Source organism: Elgaria multicarinata, chromosome 5, assembly GCF_023053635.1.
Source record: "Elgaria multicarinata webbii isolate HBS135686 ecotype San Diego chromosome 5, rElgMul1.1.pri, whole genome shotgun sequence".
In the NCBI taxonomy this organism is placed as follows: domain Eukaryota; kingdom Metazoa; phylum Chordata; class Lepidosauria; order Squamata; family Anguidae; genus Elgaria; species Elgaria multicarinata.
This window is the reverse complement of record NC_086175.1, coordinates 54,293,330-54,321,156: the sequence shown is the minus strand read 5'-3', so window position 1 is coordinate 54,321,156 and position 27,827 is coordinate 54,293,330. Positions and strand designations below refer to the sequence as shown.

The 27,827-nt window shown below is 41.6% G+C and overlaps 1 protein-coding gene across 4 annotated transcripts in view; it reads left to right on the top strand.

Moving 5' to 3' along the window:
* The window catches only part of ARHGAP6 (Rho GTPase activating protein 6), a 238,296-nt gene extending 231,702 nt beyond the window's left edge, over positions 1 to 6,594 (top strand). For 2 of the 4 annotated variants that reach the window (XM_063126374.1, XM_063126375.1), the window contains exons 12-13: positions 1,512 to 1,592; positions 4,691 to 6,594. In XM_063126374.1, the coding sequence (XP_062982444.1) occupies positions 1,512 to 1,592; positions 4,691 to 5,388 (779 nt within the window). In that variant the 3' untranslated portion in view covers positions 5,389 to 6,594. Of the gene's footprint in view, positions 1 to 1,508; positions 1,593 to 4,690 lie in introns of all 4 variants that reach the window. The other 2 variants (XM_063126373.1, XM_063126376.1) reach the window with 1 other exon arrangement.
* The last annotated feature ends 21,233 nt before the right edge of the window (positions 6,595 to 27,827 follow it).

The window sequence follows — 27,827 nt, the reverse complement described above, 5'->3', positions numbered from 1 at the left end:
TACCCAGGCAGTTTTTAAAAACTTGTATTTAGTTTATTTGTAAAATTATTTAGGGTTGCTTTTTGACTATAAAAAGGCACGTCAGACTGAATCACATAAAAACAAAAGGGAAATACAATAACAATGAATTAAAAATACAGTAAAAATGACACTAGAATAAAATGTTAAAGCATTTGCAGTAAGGAACAGTTCTTACTGGAATTTAAGCATTAAAACTAAAACTTTGAATTGTACTCAGAAATGACCTGGTAACCAGTGGACTCTTAAGTACTGGTGGGATACGTTTATTTCTAAATATAATTGTTAAAACCCTTTCACCCATATTCTGAACCAGTTGGAATTACCAAACAGTCTTTATAGGAACCCCCACATAGTAATCTAACTTGACTAGTCAGATAACTTTTTTCAGGAAGAGTCACAGCTGACCCTTCCAAAGTTGGCTGAAGGCTATGAAGGATACTTGCCTTTTCATCTGCAGAGTCAGATATAATAGACATGATCCTTTAAAGAGAGTAGAGCCCATCTAGAATATGGTGATCCTGCCTCCTCATTTCCTGGCCAGCCATATTTGGTTGAGTTCATCTAGTTGGCCTCAACTTCTTGAGCTTCAGTTTCTTGACCTTCATCCAGGCCATTACAGGCTATACATACACCTTTTCAAAATGTCTACTGCATCACCTAGATGAAAAGAGAAAAGTAGGGTTTGTTATTAACATACTGACATTTCAATCCAAATCCCTGGATATCCTCACCCTGTAGTTCCATGTTAATGTCCAACACCATGGGAGACAAGACTGAACTTTGCAGTACCCCATAGCATAAATTCCATTAGCAGAGTAGGAACGCCCTATAAAAGATTCCTATTTGTCCCATCTTTGGGAGTAGGATGTGGCCTACAAAGGCCATTCGGTTTGTAGTTTGTCTTTGACTAAACAAGGGTTTGAACCCACACCCCCAAAGTCTAAAAAAACGGGTAGTAAAATTCCCAAGCTATGGAGGGAAGGTCATGGTACCTGAGTTTTTTCTGATTCTGAATATCAATGTGCCCTTGATACATGCTAAAGATGTTCACCAATATAACAGTGTAGACAACCTTTCTATACAAGTTCAAAAACCTGCTACTGAGAAATGCATTCAGTTGGACCTTAAATTAGAATTGTTACTTTTAGTGCCTTGTTTTGGGATTCTTGAAAAAGACATTTCATACTTTTCTGGTGAGAATTTTTTGGGCCAGAATCCAAAATAAAAAAATGTTGCAATAGTTCTGTAAGCCTAAGGGAGCCTGTTTTACTTAGAAAGGGACTCCCTATGCTGCATGGCATGTTTCTTTTGTAACCGGAATTTCAATGTGAAGACGTAGGGATCCAGTGTTGAAATAAAAAGGGGGGGAAAGCTACTGGAAGCTAAAAAGTTCTTTGGATCCCAGCCATTGTTTCTGTTTTATGTCTATACTGGAGAGTTCTTAATGGATTGTCTACTAACATGTCTTCATGTTCCTCTTCATCCAGTAGATGCTTCAGAAGACTATTTTGACATCTGGGGAACGTGGCATTCAACGCTGAAAAGTAGTTCCAAAGATCTAGGAATGACAGGTATAAATTTCATTGCTCTTTAAGCATACGTGCATACGTTTCATGAGTATTTACAGTAGAGTTCTAAGTTATTGTGATATCATGTGTCATCATAGTGGAAAATGATACTGAAACCATTCAGAGGATTGCCAGTCTTTTTTTGCTGTGGCATATGACTTCATGAGGTGTCAGGTGTGCCCTTTGCAGAAAATCTCTTTCTAGTAGATTTACCTCAGGGGTTAGAATAGTTGACTTCCTCTGGGCTCAGGTCACAGGAAGGGCCAGAGCATGGAAACAGTTCTTAAGAAGGTGGCCAACTCCAAGGGTCCTTGCTGGGCTTCTGATTTCCAGATGGAGACAGCCTTTGTTGCAGCCTCAAACTGCCGGTGGTGCCCAACTTTTCATGTCACACACAAGAGGGGAAACAAAGGGGAATTTCTGTTTCTTCTAGGCAAGGGGCAGGCATTGCAAGGATGATGTATTCCAGACTAATAAGAGGATGTGGTGTACTAAAAGGTACATATGAAAACAAAGAAAAACAAAACGAACCCTGTCTAATGGAGGAAAAGATCAGGAATTAATTCACTCTTCTTTTATATTTCTGTCTGTCCCTTGCTATGTATTTCTCTCTCCCTCCCCTTCCCTCCCTCCGAGAGAAGTCACCTCACACATCCATGCCTTCCCAGACTTTGGCTTTCTGGATGGTCTACTTCCTTGCTTGCTTAGGTGGCTGCGAAACGCTGTCTCTTCTGGCCACCAGTCTCCATCTGCTCCTCCTCTCTGTGAAGCAAACACAGCATATTTAAATAGCCTTTCATCCTCTCCTTGCACTTTGACTGGTGCCACCCCCTCCTTTCCATTCTTGGTGCAGCTGTTGGCTTCTCAGGTGAGCAGGGTGTTGACTCAGGGAAGGGTGACACTCTTTGGCTGCCAGAGGCAAATCTGGAGGTAAAGAGGGAGGTGGCACAAGGCACAACTCTGGCAGTACACCATGACAGGAGTGCTCAAGAAGCAATTTACCCTACTGGCTACCTCCTGTCGGAGATTTAGGACACTGTAGTTATCATAGAAGCAGACTTCCCCAACGTTGTCTTGGCACAGCATCCTCTCCAAGTCCCTGAAAATGCTATCCAGAGGTTCACAGGAACCTACTGAATGGGGTGACTTTGGGGTGTGGTGGGGGGAAGGATCCCTGAAAATCAGGCAAAGGCACCTTTCATAAGCAGCGTCCTTCCTTCCACAGCAAGCAGAACCTATACATTAAATTGTTATTATTGTAAAAGAACCTTAAGGTCAGTTTAGTCTATTATTAGGTTTTCAACAGCTGCCAGCCAAATGTTCCTGAAGGAGACAGTGGTTCAGTTTGGACAACACGTTAGTCAGCGTTGGTTTTAAAACTCCACGGTGCTATCTGGCAGGAAAACTCCACGCAACGGTGAAGGGTTTTTTTTGGTTTTGTTTTTAGAAAACATTCCACGCAGAATATCCATGCTGTGCAGAGGAGAGTTCCTGCACAACCGTTGCATTGCATGTTGCGTGGCGGGCTCCATGGAGTTCTCCGTTGCGTTAAGTTGACTTTTCCCATTGGGTACAGAGTTTCCCTGGGAAGAGCAGCAAAAGGAACGAGTGCCACCCTAGGGGAGCCGCCAGGAGTAGAAATGGCTGATGGGATACCATCAGGAGGACCAGGGGAGGAGAGAGGGCGGAGGACCTGTCCATCAAATATCGCAGTGGATTTTACTCAACTCCATAGTAGCCCACAGTCACACAACGGTGGAGTTAGAACATGTTGTGTGGGGAGTACCCCCTAAAAACTCAACTGTTGAGTGGAGTTTTCACACTGCGTTGACTAACATATTGTCCGAACTGAGCCACTTAGTAGTAGCCACTGACCACAGGAGGTTTATTAGCAATTGGAGGATTCTATTTAGCAATTATGACTAATAGCTATTGATTGACATATTCATAGTAGATCGGTCAAGTCATGGGGCAGTATCCAGTGTTGTCACAGTGCAAGCATAAATGAACAATAGCACTTCATCATCAGTGCTTGCTAGGCAAAGGGGAAAAGCAGTGATTTGCTGCCAATTTTCATGAGCATGGTTTGCCTACTGAAATTCACTGTTGTTATTTTTCCTTTTCCTTTTCCTTTGCAAATGCTAATGACCTTGCAATAGCATTGGTTTACCTGAGCACTGTGGCAACACTGGATACTGCTTGTGTGGATTTTTAAATCCATCCAAGCAAATGGTCATTGCCGCATTTTGTGGTGTGGAGAAGTTAGGTATATGTCGTATGGAAAACTTACTACCTTTTGTATGTTCTGAACTTACTGATAATCAGTTTCATCAGGTGACCCCAAGTTCTAAAATTATCAATGAGACAGAGAAGCTTCTCTCCATCTATCCTTCACAAACCAACGCTAATTTGGCTTATTTATTTTTTAATGTTGGCACTTGGATATGACCATATAGCATTTTTGTTTCTGGCATTTTAAATTGTGAGCCAAGTCATCCTTAAACATGGTGGCTGGGAATAATGGGACTTGTAGTCCAGCACATCTAAAAGACCGCTAAGTTGAGAAAGTGTGCTCTAGATAAGTAGACATATTCAGTTACCATTTTAAACCAAATCAGATGACCCCTGGGGATATTATATTTCTCGAGAGCAGTTCATACACAAGAACAATATGAGTATTGAAATCAGTTGTTTGTGTACTGAGTGGCAGTCATGTCTTAATGCCATTATCTATGCATAATGTTAGATCCTAGTGCTTGCAGTTTCTGCAGCTGAAACTCTCCCCACGGCCTGAGTTCGATCCCAGCGGAAGCTGGTTTCAGGCAGCTGGCTCGGGTCGACTCAGCCTTCCATCCTCCCGAGGTCGGTAAAATGAGTACCCAGTTAGCTGGAGGAAAGGTAATCACGGCTGGGGAAGGCAACGGCAAACCACCCCGCTATAAGGCCTGCCAAGAAAACGTCAGTGAAAGCTAGCGTCCCTCCAAGAGTCAGTAATGACTCAGTGCTTGCACAAGAGGTTCTTTTCCTTTCCTTTCCTTTCCTATTAAATATATCAGATCAGGTACATACTTCATTGACGATCTTTCTGCCCTGTCCTGTAGGGTCATATGGAGACATCTATGAGAGCAATTCACTGCGGCCGGGGCAGTGTTCTCTTTCTCAAGGGAACTTATCGCTGCCTTCCCCTCAGTGGCAGGGGAGCAACGCAGAATTAGATAACGGAAAACAAGTCATGCGAAGGAGCCAGACTACGGCTGCCCTTCCTGAATGTCGCCCTCATCCCCCCCTCTCTCGGGTTTGCAGCACCCCACAAATGGTAGCTGGCAGAAGGGATTCCAACCAGTCCAATTCGGAGCAGCCTTTGCCTGTGAGTGACGCAGGGCGCCTTGCAGGGCATGACTCAGACACAGCTTGTTTGCACAGCACAGCGAAGCCCTGGTACGTGAAGCAAGCCGAAGCCCTCCGGAAAGAGAGGCCGCCACCGCCTTACCCTGACAAAGCGAGGCAAAGCTCCACCTCGCCCCTCCAGCCTGCAGAGCATTCGTTGTGGAGGCTGCGGAGGCCGGAATCCCGCCCAGGGGCCGTGGGAGCCAGAGTAATGACTCAGCTGCCTGAACAGCCCACCCTGTGTGAGGAGCAGCAGGACCCCACGGAGGGGAAGCGCCCCGCTCCGGACCGGGAGCAGAACAGTAAAAAACTGTCAGAGCCAGACTGGCATGATTGGCAAAGGGATCGATGGCAAATTTGGGAGATTTTATCACCTGACAATCCAGACTCTCTCCCTGAAACGTTAGTATGAGTAGAGCGACGCCAGCAGTGCCCGTGCTTTTCCCAGCTAGGGAAGGAATGGTACTGGTAGACTGGATTCCAGCTTTGTTTTATACCAAGCAATTGTCATTTAACTTTCTTAAAAACCATGTTCACTTTATAAAGAATTTGAAAAGCACTGTAAAATTTCTGAACAATTTTTTCCCCTGGTTTTGTAATTGTCACGAGAAGGAAAAATGAGGTGACAATTCCAGCCCTAACCACTCTGTAAAATATAAGCTGTACGTACGATAAAACTACAGCCTTGATGTTGCTAAGATGTATTTATGTATCTGCAGTTCAGATGATTGTATATTCTGCAAATGTTTTTTTGGTATGGTAGTATTGTGTTCATATGCAGGAGATGAACAACCTTTACTGCTTTTTTAAAAAATAATAATAATAGTAGTAATAATAATCACTGCACTTAGTAACATTACCACGAGATGCATTGAGGTTCTATTGGAAGTGCACAAGCAGGTTTCTGTGCTTTTAACATATTTTCACTGACTACAAAAAACACTAATGTGGAATGAAAACATTAAAAGCCATATATTTTATACTGAGCAAGTTAGAGGGGAAGAGTGTCTACCGTATTATTTGCTTGCAAGTAAAATTTTAAATTTGATGCAATATGGTAAAATATATATATATATTTAGACTATTAGAAAGAAATTCAGTTAATCTTTCAGAGGAAAGGCCGTGCCTACACAAAACAAAGGGAACCCAAAGATCCTTCCACCCATTCCAGATCAATTGCAATTTTATAAACACAGTATATAATATATATTTATAAATATATGTTTTTAAAGCAAATGGGATTCCAAATTAATAACTAAAATAAGTGATTCCCTTTTTTTTAAAGTAACAAAGCCTTCAGTATTAGGACAACCCTGACAAGTATTTACAGGATCCCTCGTATAGATTCCAGAGTGAATATGACTGTTTTGCATAAAATTGTGCCAAAACTGCAATGTTGTATTGTTCAATACGTGTTGATGTTCAATACAAGTCATAGCTAAACTGCAAAAATATTTGGGGCCAGCAGGTGGCAATATGTTGCCATTTTAAGCATTGTTGCTTTTTCACTTAACAAGGGAAAGGTTTACCTAAGACATTCTTATAAATATGCTTGTCTTAATTTTAATGAAATTAAAGACTTTTCCAGTGATGTCTTTAAGTTATATCATGTGCCACAACAATGGAATAAACGTCTACCAAAAAAAGAATTTGTTTATTGATTTTTAAATTGACCATGAGCGTACAGTAGAACATGACAGCTGGACAAAGAGGTCACAGGGCCTTAGGGGAAAATGCATATGCCAGCCACAACTGGAAAAGGACATCATGTGTAAATGTTTCTGTACTAATGCTAGAAGCCTCCGAGCCAAGATGAGGGAATTGGAGTGCTTAGATTTGACAGAGAATATAGATATAGTAGGCATAATAAAAAAAAACCTAGTGGCATGGAGACAGCAAGTGGGATACAGTCATCTCTGGATACAAATGTTATAGGAAGGACAGGAAAATGTGTACTAGGGTTGCTCTGTGTTTGAAAGAAGGTGTATTGTCAAATAAACCTGAAACCTCAAAAGGGGCAGACTCTTCCACAGAATCACTGTGAGTGACAATACCAAGCCCAAGATGTAATTTTGTATTGGGGACATGCTGTCATCCCTCTGACTAAAATACCCAAGGTGATCTTGAGACAGAGAATGAAAAGGGGTCATGGGAGAGGGGGCATCCAAAGGAGAAAGTGTTAGAATGGGTGACACAATTCCCTCATCCACACTGGATGAAGTGTCATGATGAAGTGTCATGATGAAGACCGATAAAATTTCTACATACACTAAACAACTATGCCCTGGAATATTTGGTCACGGAATCGACCTGAGGAGAGGTGACCCTGCACTTAATCCTTAGTGGTGCCTAGAACCTAGTATGAAATGTGAGTAGTGTTGGGAACTGGCCACTGTGCTATTGTTTTTAATGTAAACAATGTTAATGTTAAGAGAGAGATACAAAAAATTGAAAAAATTAAACACTACAATATTTAAAACATTTAAAATACGATTTTTTTTAAAAAAAAATCCAGAATATAAAGAACACATAAACAGAAGTCCAGACTACTCCCCAAAGGACAGCCGAAACAAGGAAGTTTTAGCCTGCCTCCAGAAACACCAGGGAGGGAGCCAGTCTAGCTTCTCCAAATTCAGGGGCGTGTCAGAGGAACAGGAAGGCTATAGATCCAGTGGATCCAGGCCTTCCCTTGATGTCCACAGAACGCCGTTTTCCCTCCCACTACCAACATTAGAGTTCCATCAGAGTGGCAAGGGTTCTTTGGTGGCTGGGAGAGGGTTTGCGAGGCCGGACATGTGCACCCCCTTCTGAGATTGGACACTCAAGAGGAGCTGATCCAAAATATCCTTGGACACCCTCCAAGCTCCATAGGATTGCAGCCAAAATATATCTGATGTGTGTTTCGTATGAAAAAAATCAAGCATGCCAATACATGAGATTGTGTAAACAGAACTAAACGAAGTGTGAGCTCTCAAAACAAAAGCAAAGTCTTCAGCGTATCTTTTTATTTCAGTGAGACTCAACTGTACCTTGAGAGGGATATAAACAAGGTTCTGTTTGCTGTTAGTAAGTGGAGAACCAACAATGTACTGTTGAGGCCCAATGCTGCATCCATTTAGTCCCAGGCTCGTCAAGCTATGCATGCATGCAAAGAACTGTGCAAGATTGCACACAGATCAGAGAGGTTCTGTGCCTTTCTTTGACAACTTTGAGCAGTCTGCTGTTCAGACCAAAGGTTAAATCTGTAGCTTAACCAAAACTTCAAGAAATCTGTGCCATACTCAGGGCTGGGCATAGGGGGCTCCAGTGGGGCCAGTTGGCATGGGCCTACGATTTTGAGGGGGAGCTACTCCAAGTCCCCCTGGGCAAAGTTGCTTGATTTTTCTGTTGTTGTTTATGAATTTGCCCAAAGAAAAGCACGTAAAGCATTTCTGAATGTGAAGAAGTGATGTCTTATATACATCTTGAATAAAAGTGTTTGCCATTACCATTTTTATAAATAATTCTAGTTCATATGTATTTAGAACTGATTAAAAATACTTAATGAGCAGTTTGAAATGGGGCCTACATCCGTGCCTACTACCAGCTTTGCCCGGCTCTGGCCATACTTAATGCTCTATTTTGTTCTGACCCTTATGGGGACCAACTATGAGAGAGTGATGCCATGACTTCACCCTATCACATGTCTGTGTTTTTTGTTCTGATACCAGCACACAAAATATTTTGAGTTTCTAAGTGTATGGCAGGCAATTGTGATGTGAGAGTAATCTCTCTGCTATGCTCTAAAATGCTTTACGTGCATGAGAAATGGTTGAGTCCGCAGAATATTTGACATGTAGCCAAGATAGCTCATATCTTGTGGTTCACTGTAATGGGAAATAACATTGCTGGAAGACTGAGCCATTGGAACGAAAGCACTCTGTATGAAATACAGGCCTTTATCAACATGCAGTGCCAGAAAGGTTTTGCCACATGGCCACTAGGAGGCCATCTAACCCCGCAACACTCTTAATGCCAAATTCCAGCAAGTTTTCTGTGTTCTCAAGTCCAAGGGTAAGACTTTTAACCCATTTGCGTGAACTATAATATTGTACCAAGAAATAAGTATGTTGACAAAAAAATATTACATCTTTAGAAAACTATCCGGTTCGGTGAATCAACATGGCCTCACAGAACCGGACTGTGTGATTAAAGCTATGGATGTATACACAAGGATGTCTAATGATTGTGTTCTTCTAGAATAATTCAGAGAAATAGGATGTGATGTTGTATATGTAACTTCAGGTGGGGCGGGGTTTACTAAATACCCAGTGAACCAAACCGGGGCGAGGGGCTCTACAGGGAGCTAGTAAAGCTAACACACACCTGAAAATGTAGTTCACTGTAGCTCACAGGCTACAGTAAAGATCAGTTTAAGTTTTGCTACTATGTTACTTAGGATTGCAGCTGCTGGATATTTTGAGTGTGACGATTTCTTTGATTTAAGGTCCTATCTGGAGCGTTTTTACCAGAAGGTAAGTTTAGATCAACCCTGTGTTATAGACTTCTGATTAAAATAAATAGGCAGATACTAAAATTACAAGAAGAACAGTATAGCTTACAAAAGAGTTTGCTAATTTTTAAAAAAATATAAACTTGAATCAATAAAGTTCAAGTACTAAAAAAAAAAAAAAAAAATTCGGGAAGGGACACCATTTCAATGGGATAGGGCCCAGAATTGCAGCAAGACTAAAAGACCCTGTTTGTAGAAATATCGAAGATTAAAGTGCTAAAAGGCAATTAATTTTAAGAGTATTTATTACTGTTTATACCTTGTGATAAAACCATAGATACCATTTCCAGCAGGTGAGATAGATGTATGTGGTAAAAGCAATGGCATCCAGAGCACTACAGAATGCCAAAAGACAAACTAAATTTGTCTCTTTTAGGTCTTCTTAGCTGCTGCTTTTTAAAAAATGTTTTTAATTCATTTTTCAGGTCACTCGGGAGACTACGGTCTGAGGGGAGGGGTGAAAATGGTCTGGAAGTTACCCACCCCTGATCTAAACACTGCAACAGTCTTTTGGCACCTTAACAAAGAGCCTTAAGGTGCTAAAATACCTTGTTTCATAGATAAGATGTGGCTGAAGTATAAGGAGGGGATATTGTGCTAATCACGGTGCACAACTGTGGCAAAACTTTGGGAGAGTATCCACATCAATACAGACTTAATTTAGAAATGTCTTTTCAGCTTTTGGGGGAATTTTGTTAGTTAGATAGCCTTAGATTACTGTCGGGCAAAGCAATCAAACTGCTCTTTGAAATCACATGGAAGGCTTTGATTCTCTCTTGCTTCCCTCCAAAAAAACCTCACAGACCTGATGCTGTGAACCAAGACAACGAAGCGGATCCCCAATTTAGCCATGCAGACAAATTGATTATGGAAATTGGAACAGAAATAGTAAACAGAATTTGGTGTGACAATAAGACGTTGTGATCCAATGTCTCCGGAATGCTTTCGCCAAGACAGAACAATTCTCCATCAGCCTTGTGTGTCAGTCACCTTGCCACTCCAAAGCTATTCATGCCCTGAGGCAAGAGGGAAATTCTTTCAGAGAGAAGAACTGTCCTCTTGAAATGCTTTCTGCCAGAGGCTGATTCTAGAATGTTTGGTCGACAGGATGGGTTTGGATGCAGTGCAAAGACAAAGGGATATTTCATTTTCATAAACGTATCATGGGAAAGGAATCGTCGCTCCTTGAGTTTTTCTTGATACACACGCATTGAGGGATACAGTAAGCTGAACACAAAGCATGCATAAACTTTAGAAAGAACCTTGGTTTGAGCAGCAGTCCTATTAGCTACGAGCCAAAGGATAGAGTGCTCCAATGTTGGAAGCACCCAATCATTCTATGCCCTGCCAGCTTGTTGCAGGGTGAGTGGAATGGCAGAGACTTGGGTGGGTGGGTGTTTCCATCCTCCTTAAAAGCATTCTTCGTGAAATGGGCCTCAGAGCCTGTTTAACTCTCTCTCTCTCTCTCTCTCTCTCTCTCTCTTTCTCTCTCTCTTCTGGAATGGGGCCATTGGAGCCAGCAGATCCACAACCACTTCCCTGTCTGTCCCATTTTCTCCCTTCCTGAGATCAGAGTTCTGACCTCAGGAGAGGGAGCCACCACGGATCTTCCTGGGAGAGGGCTGGGACAGGGTGGGGTTCGTAGATGGATCTGTGTATAGTTTAACACCGTGCATGGAATTTACTTCCACAAGACATAGTGATGGCAACCAGTTTGGGTGGCTTTAAAAGGGGTTAGACAATTTCCTGGGGGCTAAGGCCATCGATGGCAACTAGTCCCAATAGCTATATGCTAGCTCTAGCATCAGAGGCAAGTATGCCTATGTACACCACTTGCTGGGGAACATGGACAGGAGGGTCCTGTTGCACTCATATTCTGCTTGTAGGTTTGCTGTGGGCCTCTGAATGGCCACTGTGTAAACAGAATGCTGGGACGAGATGGGCCTTGGTCTGATCCAGCAGGACTCTTCTTACGTTCTTATCTGTGTCTCCAGCCTTGCAGGAGGAGCTATGCCACATCCCGGGGGCTCTGAAACACTGTCTACAGGCCATAGGATTGAGCTCCATATCTGACATTTTCACTATTTGGTATTTGAATGCTTTTTGTTTTTATGTGAAGGCTTCTGGTTCGCTCATTCTCCCTTCCATTTTCTCTCAGAGTGCCTTCATTTCAACCTTCACGTACCATTCAAGAGCCAAATTCAACTTTGGAGAAGCTCTTGGGGGGGGGGGGGTGTCCCCAAACATGGCACAGTCGTGCCCCTGAGTGATTTTCCCCTCAAACTAAAGAATTAAAATCTGTTTTAAATTGCATTTTAACCGGGTTTTTACACACGGAAAGCAGATATTGAGACATTTTCACATCACTTCCACTTCATGTAAGCAGCAATCCTTAACAGCACCTGTTTTCACTATGTGAAGGCCACTTAACCCTAACAACACATCTCCAGATTTCATCTGATCTTTTTCCTTCAAAAAAAAAAATCTTTTGAGGTTCACTCATGAATAATTATCTGCTATCAGACATCAACTAGGCAAAATGCCATGTGAGGGACAGAGAGAGAGAGAGAGAGAGAGAGAGAGAGAGAGAATCATGCTTGATTAACCGTGTAACGGTAGAGAACAATGAATGGCAAAGGATCGGTATGAATCTTAAAAAGCTGAAAACAGCCCCGCCTGGAGAAAAACTTGGTTTTATGAAGTTTTAATTTAATTGGTATTCATAAATGTAGCAACTAGAAAAGCTCCAGTTGTTTTTACTCTCCTGTGCTATCACTGATTTGCAACAGTTGCTATCATTGTGGCGGGCGGAGGCGGAGCAAATCTCTGTGCTTTTAATAGATGCATAATAGGTGAAAATCAATAGGTAAAACTTTTTGTATTGCTTCATATCCAATCCAAGGGGAAAAGAACTTCACCTGTTGATTTAGTTCCTCTCTGTTATGGAACAGTACAGTGATTTAGTCATTACAACCAAAGGTAAGCAGCCCTATTAGGTACACTGCTATAGGAGATGTACTAGTGAGGTAGTAGGTATCCCATAACTATAGAACTCTTCCCCAGAAGCCATAAAATACCAAGTGATTGAATGTATATCTAGTATAGTTTATCTCACAACAGTGGCCAGCCAAACCTATCCCCTGGGAAGTCAAAAGCAGGGCTTAATGGTAACAGCCATATCCTATTTGACCCCAGCATCTAGAATTTAGAAGCACACCCCTTCCATACATAAGCTGGTACGACCAGTAGACATTGAATGACCTACCCACCATACATGTCCAATCCTTTTCCAAAGGCATCTAAGTAAAAAGCTGTCATTGCATCTTGAATTCTGTTAATCATGTACTCTGTGGAAAGGGAAATGTTTCCATTTGCCTGCACTGCCAGTCCATTTTGTGACCAGCCTTCCCCAAGCTGGTACCTTCCAACTGTTTTGGACTACAGCTCCTATCAACCCTCACCATAGGCCCTGTTGGCTTGGGCTGATGGGAGTTGTAGTCCAAAACATTTGAAGCACACCAGGTTAGGGAAAGCTGGTCTTGACACAGTTCACAATTTCATGAACCTCACTCATATGGCATTTGTTTTTAATAGCTCAAATTTGGGTGATAGCATTTGGAATGTGGATGTTTCTTGCAAAAAGAACGTTGTCCGTTTGTGATTTGAACACCTTCCTTTGCAGCTGCACGGAGACTTGTACCTGACCAAGTCATCACCAAGTAACAACGTGCAGAGGCCGTCAGGCAAGTGGGACCTGCTTATATTTTTGGGCTTCTACACTGTACAGACATTCATTCTTCCTAAAGTGATGGAGTCAGAAAAGAATTCTAATGGGACATGAGCCAATTCTTGTCAGAAGTGTTGTATCAAGACTGATCATGTTGAGTAATGCGCTTCTATGAAATAAGAATCCAGTTTAAACTCAGGCTTTTTAGTGTAAAAACAGCTTGCTCTATATAAGTAATTATTTGGTTTGTGGGGTAGGGGATATAGCTGTGTGTGTGTTGAAATAGCTGAAGAAAGTTGGATGTCAGCATGATGGCATACCATTCCTGAACAAGTAAGCAAGGATTTAGTTTTGTAACCAATGGTAACTTCTCTCCATGTAATTATTTACATATGCTGTAAAGAAATACCTTGATTATAGGTCCAGAATAAGAAAGTGTCACAATTCCACAACATGTTGCTTATAAGGCAGTGTTCATAAAACCATTCTTGGAAATGATAGGGCTAGATTCCAAGTCAAAGTAGTTGCTGAATACTAACTAATTAGTTTCCCACATATGGGTGTGGAGGTCTTGGCTCTATTTGTCTATTGTTTAGATCCAGAATCTAGAATGTCTCATTTTTATCTGTTTTTAATTTTTGTAAGATTTGTAATACCCTTGTTTCTAGTATGCTGCTTTTTAGACAGCGTGCAGTCAAATTTTCATAGTAACATTAGTTGCTCATATAAATGGCTAGATGCTAAGATTACATTCCCAGCGGTGGAAGTATTGATTCCCCCCGGCCCCGGATATGCCAACATTTTTTTTAAAAAAATGTCCTACTTATATTTTATTTATTTACTTAATTTATATCCCAGATTTTGGACATACATTTATAAAAATAAAAAGTAATGAAATAAGGCATGCAAACTAATACAACAAACAAAAATAGCAACAGTCTTTTTAAAAGAACCAGTTGAAATCAAAACTGCTTGTAGTTAAAAAGCTAAAATTAGCAGTTCTTAAAAGCCTGGGAAAGCAGGAATGCTTTGCCTGGCAGCTGACTGGTAGTAACAAAGACACTAAGTTGGCCTCCCTGGGGGAAAAGGGCATTTCAAAGGTGAGAAGCCACAATGAACAAGGAGTTTTCTACACAAGACATTTATTGTATACTCATCATTCCCTACTTATGGTTGTTTATGAGTTTTTCAGGCAACAATGTGACCCTCCAGTTTCACTTCTGCTTTTAAACGGCACTTCCAGTAAGTTTTTTTTAGAGGAGGGAAAATGTGGCATTATTTGTGAAAACAAAAGAAAACTCTTCTTGCACTTGTGTATTTGCATTATTCTTCTATATACTGCACCACCACCTAGACTGGGAAAGCAGGAAAGGAAATGCTCTTCATGTAGTGCTTGAAACTCAACCCTGTGATGAAACCAAAGTAGATATGACAGCGTCATGTAGAAAAGCTCAGAGAGTCTGAGCATCTTACGAAAGTGACTGCAATAAAATGAATGGCTTGGATCCTAACTTGCTCACCTGTTTGTGTAGGAAATGAGGTGATTTCTCTCCCCACCATCTGCAGCTTCCCTCCTGCACCATATCCCACACCCAGGGCTGGTGCCAGACTATTTTGCGCCCTCGGCAAGGTGAGCTACTTTCACACACACATCCAAAAAAATGCCAACTTTGATTTTTAAGAACATATGTTTCCTGGAAAAAATAAGAAGCACAAAACTTGAAACTGCTAAATTTATTTTAAAGTGCAAGAAATACGTCATGCCAATTATAGCAAACAAATTGGAAAGGAACATCTATGGGTATAAAATGCATTATTTAATAGCAATATCACCTCCAAATCATCCCCCCCCAACTCACACACGCGCACATACACACACTCAGCATCACTCACTCCAAACAAACACATGCATGAACACATGCATTCACTCAAAGACCCCATGCACCCCATTCACCCATACATTCTCTCTCTCTCTCTCTCTCTCTCTCTCTCTCTCTCTCTCTCTCTGTCTTTCTCTCTTCCGGGTGCGTTCCGGAAGTCCAAATGTGGAGCTGCCCCACCCCCACCCCAGCGTCCCTGCCTTCGCTTCGGCTGGGCAGGCGCAGGGCACCATCTCGCCTGCCCAGGCCCAGCTGAATCCTCAAGCCAGGCCGGCTCACAGACAACGCGCGTGAGTGCTCCACTGTGCCCGGCACCCCTCTTAGCTTGGCGCTTTAGGAGGCCGCCTGAGTGGCCTCTATGGTAGCACCGGCCCTGCCCACACCATACACCAACTCACAGGAACACATTTGTGGCGTAGGGACCATGGGTTAGATGGAAGCAGGAAGCCCCATTTTGTGAATGTGAACTCTGTTACATTCACAGAAGGAAAAATCACAATGCAAAGCACAAGAAGCTTTAAAGCTTCCATAGGGCCAGAAGCCTCCCTCTGACTGTAGTAGCTTCCAGTCCTAACAGGTGCTACAATTGACCAGAAGCTTTCATTCCATCCACTTGTCCATGCTACTGCCTGTCTACCTGACCACCCTCCTGCAGAGCAGGAATTCTTCTTGCAGCAGCAGACAATTATAAGGAATGTGCTGTGACTTTGATGTTCCTGCCTGGTTCTTTTATTAAAGTGAGTGGAACAAAGGGCCTAATTCCAAATGATTGGGATGAATGGTGAGTATTTTTGAAGTGTGGTTGTTGTTGTTGTTGTTGTTGTTATTGTTGCTGAGGTAGGGTGACCATATTTGGGAAACCAAAAAAGAGGACACCTAGTGTGTGGGGGGGGAAGCAGCTTTCCGAGTCCTGCAGAAAGTATGTTATTCCCCCGCCACCTTAAAGAACCCGATTGGAGTGGAGGAGGGGAAAGGATTTCATTCTGCACCACCACCATCCACTCCAATGGGGGCCTTTTCTATAATGTCCACGAATGACCCACTTTCCCCTTTAAGACCTCAATTGGAGCTCGGGGTGGGGGAATGATGTGCCTCAAGAAAGCATGTCATTCCCTCCTGCCATGCTAATGGCAGCCTTAAAGGGGAAGGTGTGTCATTCCAGGACATTATTGAAAATTATAGAAAATCCCCCCTGACACCATGGAAAGAACAAAAACCAGGACAAATCCGGGGAAATCCTGACAGTTGGTCACCCTATGCTGAGGCAATCCCTTGATCTTCCAAGAACTAGTTCAGGTTTACTTCAGACAAATGCTAAATCTTTGTGTAATATAACAGACAGTAGTAATGAGTAGTACTGATGGGTAACTCTTTAAGACAAGGGTGGGGAACCTGTGGTCCTTTTGATGCTGTTGAATGCCAATGTCCATCAGCCTTAGCCAGCATGACTAATGGTCAGGGATTATGAGAGTTGGAGCCCAACAATATTGGGATGCCCATGGGCTTGGTACCCTGTCTTTAGAGCCTTAATGTCAGCTGAACCCCTGAGTGCGCTGGCCACAGTCTTCCCTTTTGAAAAAAATATGAAATTCACAGAATATTTTTATATTAAAAAATACACAAGGTTCCTTTTTTAAAAAAGTTGTAAACAATATTAATGTGGTGTAAAAAGAATACGGCTGTCAAATGCTTTGATGTTCACAAAATTCTCATGGAGAGAGCCTTTAAGGGTCAAACCAGACACATTATTATTATTATTATTATATTTATTTATTTATTTATTTATTTATTTATATAGCACCATCAATGTACATGGTGCTGTACAGAGTAAAACAGTAAATAGCAAGACCCTGCCGCATAGGCTTACATTCTAATAAAATCATAGTAAAGCAATAAGGAGGGGAAGAGAATGCAAACAGGCACTGGGTAGGGTAAACAGGCACAGGGTAGGGTAAAACTAACAGTATAGAGTCCAAACAACATCAGGTTTTAAAAGCTTTAGGAAAAAGAAAAGTTTTTAGCTGAGCTTTAAAAGCTGCGATTGAACTTGTGGATCTCAGATGTTCTGGAAGAGCGTTCCAGGCGTAAGGGGCAGCAGAAGAAAATGGACGAAGCCGAGCAAGGGAAGTACAGGCCCTTGGGCAGGTGAGAAACATGGCATCAGAGGAACGAAGAGCACGATCGGGGCAATAGTGTGAGAGGAGAGAGGAGAGATAGGAAGGAGCTAGACCGTGAAAAGCTTTGAAGGTCAACAGAAGAAGTTTATATTGGATTCTGAAGTGAATTGGAAGCCAATGAAGAGATTTCAGAAGTGGAGTAACATGATCAGAGCGGCGAGCCAAGAAGATGATCTTAGCGGCAGAGTGGTGGACAGAGACCAATGGAATGATGTGAGAAGAAGGAAGGCCAGTGAAGGCTTGGAGTAAAGTGGAAGTGTGGGTTGACTTAGAACACTAAAAAAAAGAAAGTGTGCCGTGCATCGGAGTGAACCCCACTTTTTCATGGTTTCCCATACTGAAAAGTGTATTAGGGCTCTGCTTCCTCTTGGCCCACATCTCAAACTTGTGCTCTTTGGATCTATGAAGTTTAGGTTTCACTCTATTTCTGGAATGAACACAGGGTAAATCTTTAAAGCTTGCAGGACTACCTATTTCTTGCTGAAAGACAAAATGCTTGAGAGGAGTGAGCCCTTCTACAGAAAGAATGTATGAAAAAGGCATGGGGGCATTGTTGATGCTGGCATCTTTCCCACCTTTCCTTGGTCTGTCCTGGACAATTATCCCTGTCATGGCAACAGACCACCATCTTCAGCTTGTTTAGGATGGAAAGGAACAGTATATGTACCATTCTGCCTTGGTCTTTAAATATCTCTGTCCTGGTTTGTGTGTGTTGTGGCTCACTACTGCCATTGCCCAAATGAGAGGCATTAGTGAAATTTATCCCCATCCTATTTGTATCTGCTGTTTCCTTCCCCCCTTTTCTTTTCAGCCATGCACTTTTCGAGACACCTGAATAAACATTTGCAAATATTTATCATTTTCTACCTCACCATAGCTTATTTGAGACCTTTCCCACAACTCCCCATTGTAAAATACTGCACTCACTCCTCCTTTTTAATATAAACATGTGAGTAATGTGCTCCTTGTCACCGTGGACATCTGTTAAATGTATAGTAGGCATTATGTTGCTCACAGATTAGTCATTTGCAACTGCACGTGTTTGCATAGTAATCCAAAATTTGTAGCGGTTCCTTGTATTGACAGGAAGCAAGGACTTTCACCTGGTGCTTCCAGAGGAGGCTTTATTGTGCAATTGCCTTGTCTGATTCATGGAAATGTAGGGAGAGGGGTCCAGACAAAGATGTCTTCCACTTGCAACCATCTTCTGCTTTCCCACTGCTGCCTATTTTTTTTTCTGCAAAAAAAGAATCCGTTGTGGAGGAAAAGCTGGAAGAGCTGCAGTGTCTTTTGGTTGGAAGCACCAGGAACTGCCCCTCTGGAAGCACCCAGAGTGTGGCATACTGTAATATCACCAGCACTCCTGATCTAAAGGACAACCGTTACCCAGAGGACCTTCTCTGCTGCTGCTCCCAGACTGTGGAATGGCCTTCCGAGAGAGATCCGCCAACTCAACAGTCTTTCTGAATTTAAAAAAGCCATAAAGACTTATCTCTTCCAGAAGGCCTACCCAATTGAATTTTAAGATGCCTGGCTGTTATTTTAATAATGTAGTAGTTTTATATGTTTTGATCAGTTTTATATATTTTATATGAATGAATTTTATTTACGGTCACAAGACCAGCAAAACAACACAACAATATGAGCACATATAATATTCCCAAACCGACGGAATAAAATGGGGACTATGAATAAAACAATATATGATGACAATTAATTAGTACATGTCCCGCATATTTTAAGAGATGAAAACATTATCATAATCAGATGATATCATCCCACGCCAACAAGCAATTGCAGCAGCACAAAATTTAACCACCTTGGAGGTTATCTGAGAGTTCTGATCAGCCAAAAGATAGTCTGCATAGAACACATCAGATCTCCCAGGTATTCCTTGTAAAATAGAAGTGATGAAAGTATGCCGAAAATCACAATAAAAGGAGCAGTACAGCAATACATGGTCCACAGTTTCTATCATGTCAGCTTTACAGGGGCATAGGCGCTTAGAATATGGGATATTATTATATTTACCCTCCAGAAATGCAGAGGGAAGCACATTAAATTTAGCCAGTGTGAACGCTTTCCTGTATTTTGGAATAGTTAAAGAAGTTAAATATGTTGCTGGAAGGAGAGCCTGCCCCCTATCTCTAAATTCAGGATACGGGGTTGCTGCTCCTATATGATCTTGTAACTCAATGTCATTAATATGCTGGTATATATCCTCCTTGGCTTTTGAAAGGCCTAATGCCAAAATGGCATCTCGCGAGAAACCCAAAGTACACAATTTTTCATTCACAGCCCTTTTCCATTTAGACTGAAATGCATCAGTCAGAGTCAAAGGGGCAAAGCCTTGAGGAGAGAATGTTATTTTTAGCCAGAAGATTAACTTGTATCTCCAGGCACGGGATTCAATCAAGATTTGACCTGTCTCTAGACGTAGAAGTACGTTGGGCACACAGCTTGGAAGACCAAGAACATTTCTCATAAATTTTGTTTGGGTGGATTCCATAGCAGTAAAATTGCTGTAAGTACAGAATTATGCACCATAAAGCAATTGTGTTAACACCTTGGCGGAAAACACTTGTAAGGCTGATGGTATGTACTGTCCTCCTTTGGCATAAAAAAAAGAAATTAATGATTTGGCACTCCTCTGTGCATTTGCAATGGCATTAGAGATTTGACTCCTCCATGAGCCAGACGATTGAAAGATTACTCCCAAATATTTATAAGTTTTAACCTGTTCAATTGAATGCCCATTTATCTGCCAATGATGTTTAATCCACTTTCTGGTAAAAACCAAGACTTTAGATTTAGCGTAATTAATTACCAACTTTTCAGTTTTACAATAGATGTCTAAAGCTCTTAATAACCGCCTCAAGCCAATGCATGTCAAAGAGAGAAGTTCCGCGTCATCTGCATATAGTAAAATAGACAAAGGTCTATGTGCCAACTTGGGAGGGTGAGAGTTTATCTCAGAGAGCCCCTTGACCAAAGAGTTGATATAAATGTTAAACAAGGTGGGAGCAAGAACACAGCCCTGTCTAACACCAATGTGAGTTGGAATCGCCCTGGTCAGATGGCCTACACGGTCGCATCTCACCTGCACCCACTTTTGCTTCCCTGTTAACTTTGCTAAATGGATTTGCCCCATGTTGCCCCAGCCTGGAAGCAGGACAAGAAAATCCTGCCCAGTCCATGTCAGGAATCACTGATTTGTAAACCGCCCAGAGAGCTTCGGCTGTGGGGCGGTATATCAATGTAATAAAATAAATAATAATAAATAAATATCAGCATTATGAACATTATGAACAGCATTGTGAACCACCAGAGAGCTTCGGCTATTGGGCGGTATAGAAATGAAATAAATAAATAAATAAATAAATTCTTGAACTGAAGTTGTTGCACTAAGAAAGCATGGCAAACACATTGTGTATTTAAAGCCTTTGTGTTAGTTCTGATCTGGTAGATTTTTCTGTCTGCGTATCATTGGATATTTTGTCACAGAACACCGAAATGTAGAAATAATGCATTGGGGAGGATTTGTTCTTACTGGCATGTGGCTTTTGTTATTGTGACAAGGATTACAATTTAAGCAACTGCTTAGAAGCATGGACTCCTCTATTATGTGGTTTTTCTGTTTGTGACAAGGATTATAATTCAAGCACTTGTTTGCTTTGAAGGCACTGACTCACTATGTTGTGTTGTCATTCCTCAGCCCCTCTTCCTATTTTCCCCACCCTCAAACTTTATAACAATCAATTCAGAAAGTAAGTCTTCTGTATGGATTTTGTTAATTGGTTAATTATGTAGGGTTGATTTTCCATTGGCCCATATAAACCACCAATTGAATTGAACATCCTGAATTTTGAAAACATCCTGTCCTAAGAATATGCAACTCCATCATGGGAAAGCGGAGTGTTTGGAATTAAGCAAAGTCTATATTCCTGCTTTATTTTCTATATTAAAATATGCCTGCTGAGTGTCCTGTCAGAACAAAGCCACACATTTTGGTTTTGGTCAATATATTTTAGAGTCCGATGTTCATTTTTCTCAGCTTTACACAGGGTTCCCTTTGCAAATACCTTAGAATTAAGCTGAAATATGCGGCCCACACCTCACCAAGCTCATGATATGTAGCTTACATTCTTCAGACAATTTTGATGGTGAACGAACTCCATGTCATGTGCCCAACGAAGAGCTTGAGGAAGGGGTGTTGTGGAGGAGGGAACAATGAACTAGGCAACGGTCCAATACATCAAATGTAAAGGACAGAGATGCTCTAAAAAAAATCATGATGGTAGCTTTTGAAATTCTAAATTATTTTCAAAGCTATCTCCAGATAAAACAGGCTGGATTAGACTTTACTAAGGATGCCAGAGGAAGATTATGTGGTAGCAATATAAACATTGTTCATTGAGTTGCAAACCAGAGCCAGGATCCAAAAGTGTGCAGATTCCTGAACATGAGACTGATCTTGTGCTTTTTTATAACTGCCTTGCTTTTTTATAACTGCAAATTGCTCTTTGAACTCCTGCATTAAAAGAAAGCCATTTGGCAATTAAATGCAAGAGCTTTTCAAAGACAGAACATCACTGGTGTGCATGTACTGTTTCACACAGATTTCTGCTTTTAGAAAACCCTTTGCTGCGTCTGATTGCTAAGCTGAATATATATATATATATATATATATATATATATATATATATATATATATACACACACACACACACACACACACACACATATATATATATATATATATATATATATATATATATATATATGAGAGGGGGGAGTTTATGAGGAGGTGACAGCAGGCTTCTGCATTCATCATGAATACAAATTGGGTACATGCATGTATGGGGGCAAGCCCTGTTTGGATCCTAGCTCTAGGGGTGTGGTGAAGCAACTGCATGGCTGATTCACCAAATGCCCAGCTAAATCCAAAACACTCCTACATTTGGACCTATGAACAGGAGCAGCACCTACACTGTTTAATTTGGAAATTCCATGGGTGCCAAGTACATCATTTAGCGCTGCATGTTAATATTAAGGTTGTGTGAGTGTCCTTGTTCAAGTTGTCTCTTTTGGTGGCAGTGGGGGGCTGAATTGCAAAGAAAATGGGAGCCTATACAGAAGTCCAAGTTAAGTGCAGTCCAGGCTTTGAATGAACAAATAAACTGTTTGTGCACCAGGACAATCTCACTTCTACACTGAGAAGCTGGCTTCTGTGACCTGCATAAATTGAGTATATTTGCATAATTTGTCACTTTCCACAATGCTGCAGGTGTGTTAGTATTCTTCATTATTGCTAGCCATGAAAGGGACAAGTAGCTGTCTAGGAGTCCCAAAGCTCTAGCCCCTTAGCCACCAGAGACTTTACTGAACAATTGCTCTGATCCTGAGAGATTTTTCAGCAAGCATTTCCTGAAAACTTGTCTTTTTAACTACAAGGACTAGAAAGTTGTATTTTAAAACACAAACACAAAGATTCTCAGCAAGCTAAATTGTTTATTCAACGGCACATTCTTTTTTTTCTATGTTGCTGCAGAATTGCACCATCTAACTGACTTTAAGGTACTTGATTCAGTGACGTTGTACTAATACAGTTGTGATGGTTTTTGTCTCATCTGTATGTACTTTTGCAGTTGGCTACAAAGCACAGTTAAATTATTTTCCAAATGAAGACACTGACCCTGTTCAGACAACATCCTGAGCCATTGTGTTTAAGCACTTTGAGCTAATCATATGGCTTAGCATGTTGTGTGAACCATCTCTAACCATGGTGGCTACATAACAACAATTTAAGCACGTTCGCTAACCATTTGCTACAAAAAGGTTGGTGGCTTAACCATGGTTTAGTGTATTGTCTGAACAGGCCCACTATTAATCGAAACGGAGTTGAATTAGGATCAACACCATTGTCCTCAGGCTATATCTAGAATAACTGGTGATTTCACCCAACTGATTTTAGTTGTGTGTCTTGGATGGTGTGGTTTTTTTTTTGGGGGGGGGCAGGTAATATAATTAGTTACAAATGAATTATAGCAGATATAAGCTGATTCCATGCTTGAATAGCATGTCCATCAATAATAAGCTCTATTAGGTAATGTGATAAGTGCTTCTAAAGTGCAGATGTTGTGCAGAGTGAACCTATCTAATTAATTTAGTGCAAGGGCATTTATCTGTCACTTTGTGAAGGGTAACAGGAAGTAATTTGCCTGTAAACAAGCCAGTATCAAAGATGATTGTAGCCCCTTTAGAAGACAGAATTTTTAGAAAATGTTCTCAGCGAAGTGGAATGTTAGACTGTCAAGAATCAAACGAAATTCAGCAGGGAGAGACGTGAAGTGTTCCGCATAGGATAGTGATGTTTAGCATTCAAAATATTTCCACATGGAGACTAGTCTGTGTCAGAAAAAGCATGCACTTTAACATTTGGTTGTCCTTTTTTCCCTTTTAACTGATTGGGAAGCTGTGCACATATAATTTTCCCGATCATTGTGTGTAAAGTGAAAAAGATGCTTCCACCACTACTCAGGTGCTGCAAAGAACATAGTTTTCTTCTGATATACAGATCTCACAAAGATGCCAGAAAAAGTAATGTGTGACGCATGCTTAACTAGGGGCCAACTGTCCAGGTTCCCAACCTTTTTGGGTCAGTGGATATATGTGGAGTTATGAGAAAGTGTCATGCAAAATGGCTGCCATGGCAGGGAGCTTGCCCAATTGTAAAAAGGATGCCATGTGGAAATGGCTGGTCACAAAACACTAATCTCCAGCTTCCCTTCAGCAGAACAGGCTTGAATACCTGAAAGTCCATCTTCACCAAAAAATGGTACTTTTTTTATCGCCTCATGCTATCCCATCAAATTTGAAGATAACCCGTGCCATGGAAATCTTCTGTTTTACTCTCCCTACTTGAGTTCTAAGAGAAGAAATCACTACCCTCTTGACCAAGGGCACAATAGAAAAACTCTCTCCTACTCAAAGGGCCATTAGTTTCTTCTCCAGGTACTTTACAATCCCCTCTTCGACCTGTACTCAATCTTTGGGATGTCAATCACTACATTTGCCTTCAGCATCTTCACAAAGTGAACAGCAGTAGTGGTAGGACATCTGAAACTTCAAGGGAATCATCATTTCCCATACATAGAAAAAGCCCATGTCTTACCACTGCCTCAGCACCAACATCAACATAGTCCTGTTGCTTCTGGGATCTCTTGTCCTGCAGTGCAGGTTGACTGACAGTTCATCCAAGCCTGTGCCTACATACCAGTGGACTGAGCAGACACCTTACTTTCCCTTGCATGAGAATTGAAGGCTACCTGCCAATGCCAAGCAACGAGCATTAACCTCATGGCCTCCACCACTTCATTAACTCCCATTAGCACACCTCCACATGAGTTCCTATGGAACTTGAATGCAGAAATGGACCCACAAACTAATATCTTGTCTCTTTCCAGTTCAGTTGGGCATTCCCTATGTTGGTTGATGGTATCAACACATCTCTTACGGGAGCTCATCTTCTGGACCCCCTGTACATCCCTGACAGTCATCACAGATGCATCTCTTTGTGGCTGTGATTGTAGTTCATTCACAATCAGGGAATTGTGGTCCTGACAGGGAAAAACTTTACACATCAATCAACTCAAGCTTCTTGTTTGGCCGAAGCCTTGCGGGGCACTCAAATCATACATGAGGGCATGATCCATCCAAATCACAACAGACAATACCACAGTTGTCTTCTATATAAGCAAGCAGGGCAGTACAAGATCCCTGCTCCTTCTATGACACAGCCAATTTCTGGGACTGGTACATACATTGCCATTTAGCCCCGATCACCCTATACATTGCAGGAACATTTAACACTTCTGCAGATTCACTCAGCAGGCTGGAAACTCTCTCCAACGGCCACACTTGAACACTCCAACATGAGCAGTGTCTGACTATCAACCTCTTTACTACAGCAATGAACCCAAAATGCCAGTGTTTCTGCAGCAGAGCTGGCCATGACCCAGACTCCCTGGGAGATGCTTTCCATCTTCACTCTACCACTGAGCCATGTCCATTCCCTTCTGTGAACTCATGCAATCCACTCTCCTCCCTGCTTCAATGCCTCACCTTCTTTACTCCTCTGGTGCAGAGGATGAAAAGGAACTGAGAGGCAGGCAGAAACCAGGCTTGGAGTGTGAGCAGAGGGGCTCTCACCTAAACCTCTGTGTAGCTCTAGAATATTCCAAATGGCTGTTCAGTGCAGGTGCATAACCTGTATGTGTGAGTTGCCAGTTGACCATTCAATGAACCACAGTTACAGGTAAGCAGCCATCGCTGCCTGGAGGGCTTTGCTTGTTTTCTTGTTTTTTTAAAAAAAGCACTCTCCACCTGCAGTTAGCTCCCTGCAATTTGTCTTGCAAGCTTACTTTCCTATTGTGATATCAAAGTCCAGTCGTGTGTATGTGTCAAGGGTAGGCATGGTCAGGCACCTGCCAGGGGTTCACATCTGAGCAGGGACCCACTGACAACAGCCCCCTGGTCTTGCTGCTCCTCTTCACCTTTGCAACCTGCTTGTTCACCTCACTCTTGCTCTGGCCCAGACAGTGTTGCCGCCTATTGATTCACTAGCTCTCTGCCTATAAAGCAAATAAGTGGTGGCAATAATGAAAAAGAGGATGAGGAACAATAACAGATTGTGACAATGGCAGTGAGAAGGTAGACTCGCTGAGGGAGAAGGGCCATTGAGGGTGTCTTGCCCAAAGCTTGTGCCAGGACTGCGACGGAGGGCAGGGGAATCAACTTTGTGAGGCAGACGCACCCCTAACTATTATTAGGGAGTGATGGGATGTTCCTGCAAAGTGGAACAGAGCCAGCCAGTCCTCTGGGACTGAAACCTTGAGGTAATTTTTTTGTCTTTAGGTAATGTTTCTCTTGCTAAAATAAGCCTTGACAGGAAGCTGGCCTTGGGCCAGCCTAGTAACCTATTGTGAGTGCCTGTCATCTGTAAAGTTAGGAGTAGGATGATAGGTGGTTAACATGGTTAAATCATCCCATATAACAATCCTGAGGGGCTGCCCATGTCTTCCCATCACCAGCTTGCTTTTGGCGTCCAGAATAGAAATGGCATAATAATCTGTAATGGCTTGGTGCCAAGTTCAACAGAAACCTCCGAGTCATCTCCCCCTTCAGACCAGCTTGAAAATCAAGACTTTGGCTTTGTAAGTACTGATATGACTTTGTGCTTTTTATTCATTCCGGGGGCCAGTTTTTCTGCCCAGGGCTATAGTTGCATTTTCCTTCAATAAATCATGCAGCTGACATTTACAGGGTTGCTGTAGAATATGTTGCTGTGTTTTCAAATAGCTTGATGCTCTAGAATAGGGGTGAGCAACTTGTGGCCCTACAACTTTCATCAGCCCCAGCCAGCATAGCCAATGTTAGGGATCATGGGAGCTGTAGGCCAAAACATCAGGAGTTCCTAATCCCTGCTCTAGAATATTTTCTTGGCTCTTTTTGTGTGGCATTTTATTCTTTTTGAAGTTCCTAATGAGTTACTCCATTCTTCCACCAGAATACATTTATCTGTCCTTTCTTTCCTATTTAAATGTTAACAGACTAATAGGTACTTGTTCTTAAATAAATAAATAAATAAATAAGCAAGCAATCCAGGACGTACTCAGTGGAGGAATTGGTTCAAGACAGAGTTCCTTGCTACTTTCTGCACATATCATTTACTACTGACTTCACTCCCTTTCCTATCACTTTGGATTATATCAGGCTGTGTGTGTGTGTGTGTGTGTGTGTGTAATTTAGACCATTATGAGAATTCCAGTCAGATCACACTATATAAACTTCTCTCTTTCCAAAAGCTCACTAATTTCCCATCAACATCAAAGGAATAATGATTGATTTGTTTCCTTTATATGCAGGAATGGAAAGCATTAGTTTATTAAAACGGGTTGCCAATATGAATCCCCATTAGAGTATTCTTAAACAAAAACATTTACGTTTGGCAAATATATTTGCATCTTTGAACTATATTAGATTTGCTCCAGTGCCTCTTCCAATAAATAATTTGGGCCACGGAAAATTTTCTTTTAAAAATTAGCCATGGCTTGAAGGCTTCAGAATGAATACAAATACAAATAAATTATATTTTGTAGGATCTGAGGTCTACTTCATGTCCAAACACATGATTTCAATAACGTTAATCTTACAGCATACAGTCTTCCCATTGTGAATTGGTTTCAACAGCATTCTTCAATGTACTGATAAAATACTACAAAATGAATCAGCATTTGCTCCATGGGAAATACCACCTTTCCAAAACACCAGGCATTCATATGAGTCCAGCCAGAAAATGATATTCATTAACATGTACTTCAGAGGCAGTGGTAGTATATGACTACTAATGCTGAAACTCAAAGTTAGGTCTATTTATAAGTAGAACCTGGCATATTTGAAATTCCAGAATGTATAATGAGCTCTGACTTAGAACCAACATTTTTGTAATGCAAA